Source organism: Pagrus major, chromosome 4 (assembly GCF_040436345.1).
Source record: "Pagrus major chromosome 4, Pma_NU_1.0".
NCBI classification, from domain to species: domain Eukaryota; kingdom Metazoa; phylum Chordata; class Actinopteri; order Spariformes; family Sparidae; genus Pagrus; species Pagrus major.
Genome location: NC_133218.1, coordinates 2072119 through 2085645, shown reverse-complemented (window position 1 = coordinate 2085645; position 13527 = coordinate 2072119). Strand labels below are relative to the sequence as shown.

Sequence of the window (13527 nt, the reverse complement as noted above, 5' to 3'; positions counted from 1 at the left end):
GACAGTGAATGTATCTATAAACTTGTGTGTGTATCAAAGCTTGATCTGCTGTGCTGCAGAGCTGCACTGTTTTTCAAAAACTATTACAAACATCAGTGCGCCACACTGAACATGTCACCCAGTACAACACTCTAGTAAGACTTTGGTGAAAATAATCTACCGTGCTTTTGGCCATTTTAAACAGTGGGTGTACTTCAAAACATGCACAGTAGTCTCTTTCAGTGCATTTGAGCCTTTAAACCCAAATTCAGTTCATCTGGAATTTGCAGGCCTGACAGCATCAACTTCCAACAACTTGTTTACATTGAATGAATAAACTAGAATGAATGACATTATTTTTTATTATTTAAAATATTATTTATTATTACAACATGCCATAAAAACATAGTGGTAAGGACCTATCTGTAAGTGTTTTCAAATGTGTAGACAATATGGATACTCCTTGGTTAAACTCTTGAAAGAACGTTCCATCAACAGAAAGATAAGTTCGAGAGGACATCAAAAAGACAGCATTTGCTTCCCAAATTAAATGAGTCATCCTGGTTCCACACTATGTGCTAGTGGCAGAGTTCCCTGTGTCTTCTGCAGGTTTGTTACCGCTGTGATGAGTGTTGATGTGTAGAGTCATTTCCTTACGGTTGGTTACTGAGTGGCCACACTGCACACATGTGTAACGGCCTTTAGTGTGCTCCCAGAGGATTCGTCTGTTGCAGGCCATACCTAATGGGTGAAAGGACAAATTTATGTCTGAATAAAGGAACTGCATGTAACACTTTCCAATTCAAAAAGTTGTTTCTCAGTCATCAAACTGACTCATAATCACAAAACAATGGAGATATTGCATTCTGGCCCAGAGAACATTCACATCACCCTACAGACCCCAGCTACAGAAAGGTATCAACACAACCTAGAAGATGATGCTTAAAGACCCTGCTGCCGTCTGGAAGTATCGTTGTAACGTCTGTTTCAATAGGCGCTCTAGACATTAATCACTGATCATTCTTCTGATGTATAAAAATAATGACCAAGATAATGGTGGGAAGATGGTTTACATGTACAAGTGTGGGTGCTATAAATAGCCACAGCTGAGGTTAACAGGAACATGTACTGGCAGCTGTTCTGATACTGTTAAACCTCAATGATACGACACAATCAGTGTGACTTTTTTTCTTCTGTGTTGTTCCCATCATTGACAGGTGTAATCAGTGGTGGAGAGGGCACAAGTACTGATATGCAAACAGTTGTTAAACAGTGTTTCTACATCCATTGATGAATAACTGTCGGCGTGGAATTGAAGCTTGTACATGTCACTCATTTCCTTAATGGTTGAGATTTATAAAACAGAATCAGGCATACACACAGCTTTATAAATCTGAATGTATGCATATTTCTGTCTTTATGTGTACACAGTTTTCATGAATCTAAGCGGTTTTAAGCATCTGGTTCCTGGACTCCACTGTTTAGAACAACAACAGTCCTGTGTCATGATGCGCCTTCTCTCCTCCCCCCTCTGCTGCTGATGTGAACACCTCACTACTGGGCTCATTTTGGCTTATCAGGCAGAACGAACAAGATACTGAACCCACATTGCTCCTGATGAGCAGGTTGGCACCTTGCATGGTGGCCTCTGCCATTAGTGTATGAATGTGTGTGTGAATGGGTGAATATTACAAATATTGTAAAGTGCTTTGAGCTGTCAGTAGACTAGAAAAGCGAGTGCAACACAAGTTAGCCATTATATACAATTATCGTCCATTTTTAGCTTCTTCATAGCATTTCTCCATCGGCATACCAAGGTCAGTATGGCTGTGTAACACATAACTGCTGCGGACATTGAGTTGACAGCGAGGACTGTAGTCAAAGACATTACATTTGAGGGGGTTAATGTTCTGCATGGTTATAAATTGTTTATACTGTCTCCCTTGCCTGTGGATTTTGTTGCACTGACAGATAATCAGCAGAGTTGTTGTCAAATCTAATCAAAACTTAAAGTTAATTTAATTCTCTCTGTTCTGAGAGAAAAAAAAGCTACATTCCGGACCAGAGTGGTGTCCCCAAGGGTCCACATTTTGGGCATAATCATCAGCTGAAATTTGATTGTCAGAATACTTATTTCATTTCTTAATAGATCAGCCTCAAATGTCAATGTAGATTTGTATGTACATATTATACAAAACTACATAGACATTCTTTCACACAGCTGCCTACACTGAGAAAATCAGAGGTGGGTTGCTTGTGTCCAGCTTTGTATAGCTTAGATGACTTTTGGCACCTGGAATGATTTCATTATGAACCAAGTAAACATGTCCCCACATCTGGCAGGTTACAGCTTTGTGCTTTAGGCTAAGAGATGCTTCACCTTGATTCTTTTTCCAGACAGCTGAAGACCCAGGAGGAGAGTGAGGAGCTGATCCAGGAGACCTGGTCTGTGTCTGGTGCTGACCCTGGTTATCCGCAGGATCAGGAGCTGCTGACAGGCCAGCTACATTTAGAGAATGAGGCAGAGCAGAGGCATCTTTCTTGAGCTGAGGCTGGGGAGCTACCTCTGTGAGCTGCTGAGGAGCAAGCTGGGGAGGGGAGATCTCTGGGTTAGACAAGAAGGGGGGACCGAGGTGAGGCGGTTCAGCAGTGTCTGACTGAGGGACAGCAGCAGGGAAGGAACCTTCTGGGTTTGGGATTTGGAAGGGTAGTTCCTGGGGTGTAGACACCGAGTCCAGCAGAGGGGGGTTCTGGTCTATGGCCATGGGAGTCATGTTTGGGTTGGTCACAGCAGTAGCCAGAGGGGGCATAGGTTCAGTCGACTTTGTTTTGCCCCGTGGCACTTTGGAACAGGTGTGCAGGTGAGTCAGGAGGCCACGGTAGGATCGCAACTTTGTGCGACAGCTCTCACACCTACAGAAAAAGAAGCAACGTCACATTATTCAAACCATTTTTACTAATTTTACTAAAAAATAAAGGAAATTAACTCACAGGAAGAATATGTTGGGCTTGTGATGATGCCTCATATGTTCCATCAGTTTCTGCATGTCTGGGAAGGAACCATCGCAGCCAACAGTGGAGCACAGCAAGACCTTTCCTGTGGAGAGGACACAAAGTAGTTTAGCCATCCTGTCCTATCCTATCCTGCCATGGCTTATTCAGTGTTGCTCTGTGTACACCAAAAAAGTGCAGTGATTCCAGTGTATCAGTTTGGACAGGAAAAATTATTCTAATTAATAATTTCTCTTTTAGCATCTTGAAAAAATCCAAACCTGCCCTTTATTAGCGTGTTATTAGAATGTTATGAGCATGCTATTGGCATGTTCTAACTGTCAGGGTCAGACAGGCCTAGCATCAGAATGAGCAGTGACATGGTGTGAGCTCAGAACTGAGTTAGAGGCGTCAGGTCTTCTCTTAATCAGACGAATTTTTCTTGCTGTGTGGGGAACATGGTGGCAGCTGCTCTGACGGGCTGTGTACGTTAATGCCACACAGCAACAGGCCAGTGACTGCTCAGTTATCTCATTTACTGCCAACATGCACAGCCGGGAGCTCACCAGGAAGGGACTGAGCTGAGATCTCATGCGCCTTGATGTGGTTTTCCAGAGCGGCCAAGTCTGCGTACACCCGTTTACAGCCGTGTAACGGACACGGTGTCCTCTTGTTTCCTGAAATTGACAAACACAACTTTATAAAATGTCACTTAAACTATTTTGTTTTGTGACACCAACAGCGTAAATGACGTCATTAACATGGCAACACAACTCGAGCTGGTTAGCATGCTGATGTTAGCTAGCTGACTGGCTAGCTTAGTGTCATGAGTTAGCTGGTGTTGTGGCGTATAATGCGATAAAACAAAAGTACTGAACTGTCCTCTGTCTGCAATGTTTGAGTGAAATTACAAACCACCGTTTCCATGTTCTGCTGTCTGCGACACCGTTCTGTCTGCACACATCATAATGGCGGAGTAGTTGAGCGCTGCAGAAACGACAACAAAGGAAGCGCAGAAATTAACTACAAGTACCATAATGCAATGCGGCAAACAAATTTATTTGCGTGTTTTTAAATAAAGTTTGGTTTATATAAACATAACACAAAAAATAAGGAAAATGTGTTTGGTAGAGTATTTCTTTATTGTAACGATGCTTCTCGGCAATAAATCGTATACCGTTGGAAAGCCTGTTTATTTCACTTTTAAATGGTGCCACATTAGTAAGGAACATGCATTTGTGGGATGAGCAGCAGAGCTGAGTATGTGGGTTGCGCCCATGAAAAAAAAAATCCTTACTCACTAACTTCCTGTCTCCGATATCTGCATTTGGGTCCTAAGAAAACCCCCCACCTTAACAAAAATACCATCAAAAGTGTTTTTTAATCTTCTATCTGTCACTTATTGCTTGTCATCAGTGAGTGTAGCTGATGGTCCAGATTTGTAGTAAATGCAATGTGAACATTTGTTTTTAAAGATTTTTGATTGATCTAATGAACTTGTACACAGCTGCATTTAAAGTTCATACATTAATTATACAAAAGAAAATTAAAAAGAAATTGTATTGGAGCAGGAAAAAATGATTGATTTTGAATAAAGTTATCTTCATAATATGTCTAATGAGTGAGTTTGAGGACTAGCCAGGCAATTTGAAAGCTGATGCTCTGCACAGGAAATTCCTCCAACTCATGCAAACACACAGCTTATAGGCACACCCTACCCATATTTAAGATGGAGAACTCAGCTACTTGACAACAAACTCATTGCATGCTCACTCTGCTCCTGATAGTTCAGATTTTGTAAACCAGTAATGATTATTCAACAAGGTGTCCTTCATTCATGTTGAAATTCAGCAGTACACTGGCACAATAGAGTAGAGTACTATAAAACCCTTATACAAATCATTACAACAACTAGTGTCATTATTTTGTAAAAGTACTCAGGAAGAGATATGTATTCATGCAAAAATAGCAATTATTATATAAAACCATTAACCCTAAATACACCTGGCATTAAAATGCATCATAAGAGGTTCCCCCAAAAAAAACAGTTAAGTAAAAATGGAAATACACAGTATACATCTCTACAGCCCTCCCAAAACACTGTGCCCCCAGAAACTGTCATTCAGTTTGTTTTGATCAGAGCAAAACATAGACAACAATAATACATAAGAAAACAAGGAATTGATGGTGCAGTATTACTATACACAAGTCTGATTCCTGCTTTGCTGTCCTGTTAATCAACATACAAAACCTCAAATTTATGTTATGACTCCATAAGGTGGTCTGACTTTCGGGCTGTGAACACTTAATCGGAATAGTGAAAACAAAGGTCAACATGCTCTGTCTTTTTTCTCTCTTAAACTCTGTGCAACATTTCACAATTTTTTCATTCTATAGCATGCATGCACAGTTGTGGTAAGGACAATTGATAAGAGTTGAACTGAAGCCCAGCACTGCATGATCTAATGGATGTTATCAGCAGACAATTTGAGTAATAGTTTTAAACACAAGCTGTCGTTTCCCTCCCAATTGTGCTTTAGATAACTGGGTTAAACTTAGAACTAAACTGGTCTGCTCATGTTGCTAGTCCTAAGTGAATGATGTAGTCATTACACCACCAAAACACAATGTAATACATATAGAAAAAAGATCGTTTTTTTTAAGGCCACAAAGACAGTGGCAGTGCATAGCCTGAAGAGAAGACGAGTAGTTTAACTGCAACACTTAACAACTTGACATCAATGCAAACACATCAACAAGAATAATTATAAATATGCTGGTGGGTTTATCTGTATATTCCCATGTGCTTCTGTGGTTATATGTAAAATTATAGCTGCAACAGTGTATTTTATGTTTGTGAGAGCTGCTGCATTACATGGCTAGTGTTGTCACTCTCCAAGCAAAAGTGAGTGATTCAAGTGTATTTATATAGCACCACTCTAGAGCAAACATCACAAAGTGCTTCACAATGAAAGACAAACACAACAGACAGACATAATAGAACAGTGGAATATTTAAACAAACTTAAAGCTGCTGTAAGTGTTGTCGTCGTTTAGGCAAAACTTCCTTCATTTCTTAAAATATTCCTGTCCTGTATACTGTTTTATTAATGTCATGTTGAACACTTTGGAGCTCCATAGCTTAGGTGCCACAGTATATTTTAGTGTTAAGCGAGGTAACAGCACAAGCCCTGATCAGAACACATCAGTAACTGACTTCAGTATATACAACAGTACTATACTATATATAAAGTTGCTGGAAGCCTGATTATGCAGAGGTCTTAAAGTGATTACAGCATCTTGAGCCACAGTTAAATAATGAAGTTAGGAATATGAATGGTTGACACTCAACTTTTAGCTCCTAGGTTTCTAGTCTATATTTACTGTGGTTGCTTCCCAGCAGCTCTCACTAACCCCCTTGTACGTGTTCAGATTAAATGTTAAGCAACTTCTAAAAACTGCATTGGTAACAAATCGGTCCTTCGGTCTATAAACACAGTCACTCCACAGACACAGAGTATCTACAATATATGCCACAGATGCCACTTACATTTGTAAAATGTGTCTCTAATATGTGACTTAAAATGTCACTATATTGTAAAACTTTAGTATTTGTTGTAATTATGTACAGTAAGAAAGTAGTGTAAGTTAATCTGAAGTATTATCTTATGGTAATATTATCTAGTTAAGACAAAGTATTTGGGTGTTCCCTATTAATTAAATTGTGTCTTCCATTTGTAACAAACCAAAGTGCTTAATATTCTGTTGAAAATTCTGTAATAATTATGACAGCTGAGAAGATGCAAGACACAAGATTAATTTATTTTATATTATAACACAAGGTTGTATAAGGACATGTAGTTTGTAGTACCTTTATGCTACTGTTAAAAAAGGGAATTATATAAATGGATCAATAATAATTAAGTCATAAAAATAAACGTGTTTTTATATTTGAGTGGGTAGGATGACTTCAGGAGTCTCACAGCGTGAGGAGTGAAGCTGCTCTGTAGTCTGGTGGTACAGCAGCAGATACTTCTGTATCTGTTGTCAGGTGGCAGCAGGGTGAACAGACTGTGGCTGGGTGGGTGTTGTCTTTTAGTATCTTTGGGCTCTGTGCAGACATCTCACTTCACTGATGTCACTGATGCTCTGTAGATGGTAGCAATAATGTTCTGTAATCAGAACAGAGTCTTCCTGTCCTGTGCCATGCCCATTTGTGATGTTAATCCGGTCAAGATGCTTTCTATCACTCCTTTGTAAAAACTAACAATAATTTGGCACAGGCATATTGTTTTATTGTGTCATTAAGAAATAAAGCTATTTGTGGGCTTTTTTTTAACCAGAATGATCGTGACAGGTTCACTATATGCTCATTCCCAGGTACCTAAAACGATAATAGAGTTTATTCCATGTCTGGGAGTGCAGTCATGGGTGTACAGAAAGAATAAGAGGGGGCTGAGCACACAGCCCTGGAGGGGCTCAGATTTTAGAGCGTAGGAGGTGTGAGTGCCCCTGTCTGGGGTCGGTTTGTGATCAAAGTCTAAGAGTGCTTTACTCAAGCTTACTTACTCCAGTTTTCCAATCAGTTTCATGGGGAGGATTATGTTGAATACTGAGCTGAAAAGCAAACAGCATTCTGATGTATCTTTTTCCATTTGTGTGTTTTCTTTCTCCCTGTTCTGAATTAGCACCATTTATTATATCACACTGATTAGCAGGTAGTCATAATGTGCTAGAAAAAAGCCCTTTGTAGAGATCCAGTACAGTATGACTGATGTCAGCAAGTGTTCACTCCATGCATAAAAAAGTGTTATTTTACATTTACACCAGGTATTTTAAAGGTTACACACATCATTTCCCCATCATTTTCCCCCCCTAAGAGAAAATAAAAGCTCTGTGAATTCAATTTAAAACAATCACAGAATATATTATGTGGAATATGTAAACAAGGCATGCCATACAAAGTTTTTTCTTGGGCTCAGTTCTGGATATTTACAGTTAACTTAAGTTCAGATGTGAAGTGAAATCTCGGATTTGTTGTGTTGCTTTCCCAATCCCTCAAAGTGGTGATCACATTGCAGAGCACATTTTGGGAGAGCTGGTCTCTGCGTTTGCCTTCTGCCGGATGCACTCTGGATGAATCAAAACAACAAGGAGACATCATGCACCAACACATTCCCAACATTGACACTCCACACTTACTACCTCAAAGACAGTGACAAACTAGGAACGGACAAGCGAAAACAACATCCCAGATGCTACATTACTGGGCATTCTTGGTCTTTGTATGAAGTTTGTCCAAATCATAATCACTGGCACACAACTATATATAAAACTATAAATACATTTGTCATAGCACTTTGGAGTGAAGGATCACAATGGGAATTTTTACATACAATACAATACACCACAGAAGTTCAAACAGTAGTCTCAGGGCGCACTCACACTAGGCCATATGTACCGTACCCAAGCACGTTTGACCCCCAAAGTCCAGATTGTTTAACTAGTGTGAGCGCCCAGTCGTGCTTCGGTACGGTATGGTTGCTCATGCACAAGCACAAGCAAGGTAGCACAACGTGGATATGAAGTATAATCATGCGTATTACGCCGCCTTGCATAATCAAGAAATCCAGGAATGTGAGAGGGCTGTCAGTGACCAAAATGACACAAAATAGGCACAAAAAAGTCAGTAAAGTGACATATTCTCTGTGTTGCTCTCCATTGTGCCATGCCCGTGCTACAACGAGATGATGTATGTACAAGAGCTAACTGTGCTCAGGCCCGGTTGCTGCTGGAGCAATGTGAGTGCAGACTGGGGAGGAGGGACAATCGTACCAGCACGGTACAGAGCATTGGGCCAAGTATGAGTGCGCCCTCAATATAACACTGAGCCAGCACAACAATGTCAATCAGCAGCCCATGCAATCCCTACATGTTATTAGTAGAAAAGATAGAGTTGGATACTGTTCACATTTGAAACGATACTGGTTCCGGCACCTGGAATTTGGTACTTTCAGTATTTTGCCAATACTTTACTCTCTGTTTAATGAGAAAAATATAATTTCAGTTGTAAAAAATAAGTCACCAAATCAACCTGCATTGTTTCAAAGGAGGAAGCTGTTTTTACACTGTGCACTTTACTTGACCTGGATAACTGGACTTAAATGTAGAAACTGATGGAATATCAGCACAGTATTGGACTAAATATAAATTACTGAAAAAAGGAGCATTAATAACAAACAGTAGAGGGCAGCAATATGTCGTTGCAGTGTCTAGTTTGCCTGATCCAGAAAAGAAGAAGGAACACTGGAGTTTTGTTATGTTATTGTCACTACAGCAGTGTTTGCATACTGTACTATTTCCCCATAAATAGAATGCAATTCATATACTATCACTTTTATATGAAGGTTTCGGACATATTGAAGTACCTAAATACTGTTTTAGTGTACTAAACAAAAGGTTGAATTTTGTAGGCAGCCAGGGGCTGAGGTTTGGCTAACACTAGTACAAATGACAAGATAATGTCAACCAAGAAAGAGAAAAAAGCCAAGTTATTTCCAACAACAACTTCTCCAACTAGCTAATTATTATAGAGATGTCCATGAAGATGTTGATGCCTCATTGTTCATGCAGGAGGCTTCAACCTCTTTTTCGGACATAATTTGTACTGAGTTTGGTAACCATCCTGAGCCTTCAGAGGGTCCATATACCACTATGGACAGTTAAACATGACTACAAACCACAGTGCAGTTTAATGGGCTCACCTGCCAAGTCTGTCCGTGAGATTTCCACCAGGCCTTCATAGAGGCCTTTGATTGGGTTCTCCCCCGCCACCACGACTCCATGAAGCCAGATTAACAGCATTCGGTGACCATGCTCTTTGAAGCTTTTCATATCTAGAGTTTTAATTCAGAATAAGAATACATCAAGGTATCAAGTTAAAGTTATTGTGATTTTACAATTTGTGAAATTTCATTTGTAGCTCCTTCATGCTTTACATAACCCACCCCCATTTTGGCCTATCAGACCATATTTCCCTGCTTTTTCTGCCTGCTTACTCTCAGCTGATAAAAAGGGTCAAACCATCAGAAAAACTGATTAAGTGTGGACAGATGAAGCTACAGCATCCCTACAGGACTGTTCTGAGTGCAAAGACTGGTAAAAGTGTTGATGACGTGGTGATCACAGAGACAGGAAGATCATTCCCCAACCAGAAGGCCTCGATGGAAGGAGAGGTGAGGGCTGTATCCAGAGCCAAAAAGCTGCCTTTCGGTCAGGTGACAAGGGAGCACCACCAGAGCAAGAGTGAAAGCTGGGATCAAGGAGGCAAAGAGGAGACATCAGCAGAGACTGGAGAAGGACCTCAACACCAACAGCGCTAAAGATATGTGGTAGGCAAACCAGGGCATCACAGACTACAAAAGCAGGAGCACCCCCATCTTGTGTGAGGCCATGCTGAAAACATGTTATGCTTGCTTTGATCTCCTCAACAAAGAGTCTGCTGTGAGCTCTGCTTCACCTCCAGAGGGCCCGCCACCAGCAGTATCCACAGTGGATGTCAGAAGAATCCTGCTGAAAGTCAGGGCTCCAGGTTGCAACCATTTGGTCGCATATCTGTCCAAAAATCTGTCAAGTGCGACTAAACATTTTCACAGACATTCAGCAGGCCAGGTAAAAAAAAAATACCACCAACTACAGCCTATAAACATATTTTATGTATATTCTCGAGAATCTAACATCTTTGGGAGGACTGTATGACATAAATATTTTCTTGTGCTTGCTTGTGATTAAACAAATAGATCCAGTCTTTATGCTAAGCTAGGCCAATATCTTTGTATTTCCAGCTCCAGACACAAGTACGAGATTGATGACATTGTTCTCATCTAGCACTAAAGAAAGTGAATTAGCATGTTTCCCAAAATGCTGAACTATTCCTTTAACGTTTCACCCAGCTGTATGTGTATATGTCTGTGTGTGTGCATGTGTGAGACTGAGCCCTGTCCTGCTCCCACATTCCTTGCGTGGGAACAAGAGAAATTGTGAGACATAAAAAAAAACAAAGTTCACTTTGAATTGAGCTATTGATTATTTTTACATCATGGTTCCACCTGACACCAAGTCTGAAGGGTCCCCGAACTGATGCCTAATCCGCAGTGTCCCCTCTGGTAACATTTTACTGTGGTAGCCCGTTGAAGGAAAGGAAGAGGGAGTGAGATAGCACCAGGACGTGGGCAGGAGAGGTGACCCATGACCAGATTGTCCTATTTCTTAGTGCTGTGTCGTAGGCAACTGGACATGTTTTAGTTTTTTAAGATGTTTCACCTCTCATCCAAGAGGCTTCTTCAGTTCTAACTAACTGGAGGGGAGTTGCAGGCTTTAAACTATGTGTGGGAGTGTCCTTACAGAGTTGTTAAGGACACGTGTGAGCTCTGAGTTTCAGAGTCGTTAGGGCCACTTTGTGTCGTGGACCCAACCGGCCTTCATGTGGGTTGCTAGGGCTAGGTGAGCCCAGGTGTGAATTGTTGTTAAGCTGTCTGTGGAGGGAACTCAGTACAGCATTGTAGGTGGGTGATATGTAATGTCGTAGGCCACCTCCTCTGTTCAAAGACGGTCGTTCCAGTTTGACATAGATGGATTCTTTTACTCCTCTTTCAAACCATCTGTCTTTTCTGGAAGATGTTTACATTGTTGTCCTCAAAGGAATGATTTTTCTCCTTCAGATGTAAGTGGACAGCAGGAGCCTTGACCTGAGGAGTTGGCCCTCCTGTGTTGTGCCATTTGTTTATGGAGAGGTTTATGGTGCAGTCCTGGCTGCACTGAACAGCATAAACTACATTATTCTGTTTATGCCTGGGAGTTTTGTCTTTAGGATGGACAAGTTTCTGCCTCAGTGTGTTCGTAGATTTGAAGTGAACCGGGAAATGATGTTTATTAAGATTAAGATTAAGATTATCTATATTTATCCCACAACGGGGAAATTCACATGTTACAACAGCTCGAGGTGCAACAGTACAAGTAGAATCAGAAAAATATGCATAGAAATATTAAATATTAAATAAAAAATAAATAGAAAAACACAAGATATTTACAAAAAAACAATAAGATATTTACAAAAGCAAACAAGTGGGTGGAAAGTGGCTGTTCATGTAGTGCTTGAGTTAAACAGTCTGATGGCTGTGGGGATGAATGATCTGTGGTAGTGCTCCTTCTTACACAGTGTATGTAAGAGTCTGCTGCTGAAAGAGCTGCTCAATGCTTTCACAGTCTGGTGCAGGGGGTGAGAGGAGTTGTCCATGATTGACGTCAGATTGGCTGACATCCTCCTCTCACCCACCACCTCTATGGAGTCCAGCAGACAGTCCAGGACAGAGCTGGCCCTCCTGACCAGTTTGTTCAGTCTCTTTCTGTCCCTGTCCGTGCTGCTACCTCCCCAGCAGACCACTGCATAAAGGAGCGCTGATGCCACCACAGTGTCATAAAATGTTCGAAGTAATGTCCTCTGCACCTCAAAGGACCTCAGTCTCCTCAGCAGATGGAGGCAACTTTGGTCCTTCTTGTACAGGGCATCCGTGTTGTCAGTCCAGTCCAGTTTATTGTTAAGGTGAACACCCAGGTATTTGTATTTTGCAAGGATCTCTATTGAAGATCCTCCTGAGTTTCTCAGATGTTCCCACAACATAAGGAATGACAATGTTGTTATGTTTTTCTGTCTCCTCCTCTCTGTCTGCTCTGGATCTTTTAGAGGTTTTGACAAAGGTCCAGTTTGGGTAGCCACAGGTTTGAAGTGCTCCCCTGATGTGCTTCTGTTCCTTCTCCTTCCCCTCTGTCTTTGTGGGCACGGTCTCAGCCCGATGGTTTATGGTTCTGATGACCCCCAGCTTGTACTCCAGTGGGTGATGAGAGTTGAACAAGTATTCATCTGTGTGTGTAGGTTTTCTGTACACCTCAATGTTTAGGCTTCTATCTTCTTCAATATGTACTGCACAGTCCAGGAAGGACAGACAGCACTTAGAATTACCATGACCTGGATGACTGAGAACCTTCATCAACACAGATAGTCCTAGATTATAAAGGATATTTAGGATGCAGCCATTTCATAGGTGAGATATAGGTGATATAATTCGGAACAACCTGTGTTCATGACCTGTTCATGTGAGTGAGCTGTCAGCTCTATCTTTTTGAAAAAAATCTCCCTCTGTATTTCTCTCTCTCTCTCTCTCTCTCTCTCTCTCTCATTTTTTTGTTTCCAATTCAAAGGCTTTAATAGCATGAAAGGTTCAAGAAACAATTTTGCCAAAGCATCAAGGTACAAATATGACAATACACACAAACAATAACAACATTTTAGGAAGAGATGCTGCTTCCCCTTTTTTTGTGAGAGAAAATGATTGATACTACTCTCATATCATATCGTGTAGTTTAGCCTAGCAAAAAGACAGGAGGCAGAGGGAAACAGACCCAGAGTTGGTGTTCCTCTTGCTTTCAGTTTTCATGCTAAACCAAGCTTATCGACTCCTGGCTCTAGCTCCATAATAATGTATACCAAACAGTCATAACA

General features: G+C 40.9%; 2 protein-coding genes across 4 annotated transcripts in view; both read right to left on the bottom strand.

Moving 5' to 3' along the window:
* Positions 1-323: 323 nt before the first annotated feature.
* Positions 324-3973, bottom strand: LOC140994638 (zinc finger protein 414-like). Of its 2 annotated transcripts, none has more exons than XM_073464371.1 (5): positions 3886-3973; positions 3537-3647; positions 2971-3076; positions 2360-2892; positions 324-720 (listed from the first exon to the last, which is right to left on the bottom strand). In XM_073464371.1, the coding sequence occupies exons 1-5, from the start codon at positions 3935-3937 to the stop codon at positions 551-553; spliced, it is 972 nt and encodes a 323-aa protein (XP_073320472.1). In that variant the 5' UTR covers positions 3938-3973; the 3' UTR covers positions 324-550. The 2 variants fall into 2 exon arrangements, with proteins under 2 accessions (XP_073320472.1, XP_073320473.1); XM_073464372.1 differs by having other exon boundaries at positions 3889-3973.
* A 3650-nt stretch (positions 3974-7623) lies between these two features.
* Positions 7624-13527, bottom strand: part of ankdd1a (ankyrin repeat and death domain containing 1A) — a 28237-nt gene continuing 22333 nt past the window's right edge. The window contains exons 14-15 of one of the 2 annotated variants that reach the window (XM_073463713.1): positions 9734-9865; positions 7624-8101 (exon numbers count right to left, since the gene is read on the bottom strand). In XM_073463713.1, the coding sequence (XP_073319814.1) occupies positions 8040-8101; positions 9734-9865 (194 nt within the window). In that variant the 3' untranslated portion in view covers positions 7624-8039. The remainder of the gene's footprint in view (positions 8102-9733; positions 9866-13527) is intronic. The other variant, XM_073463714.1, reaches the window with a different exon arrangement.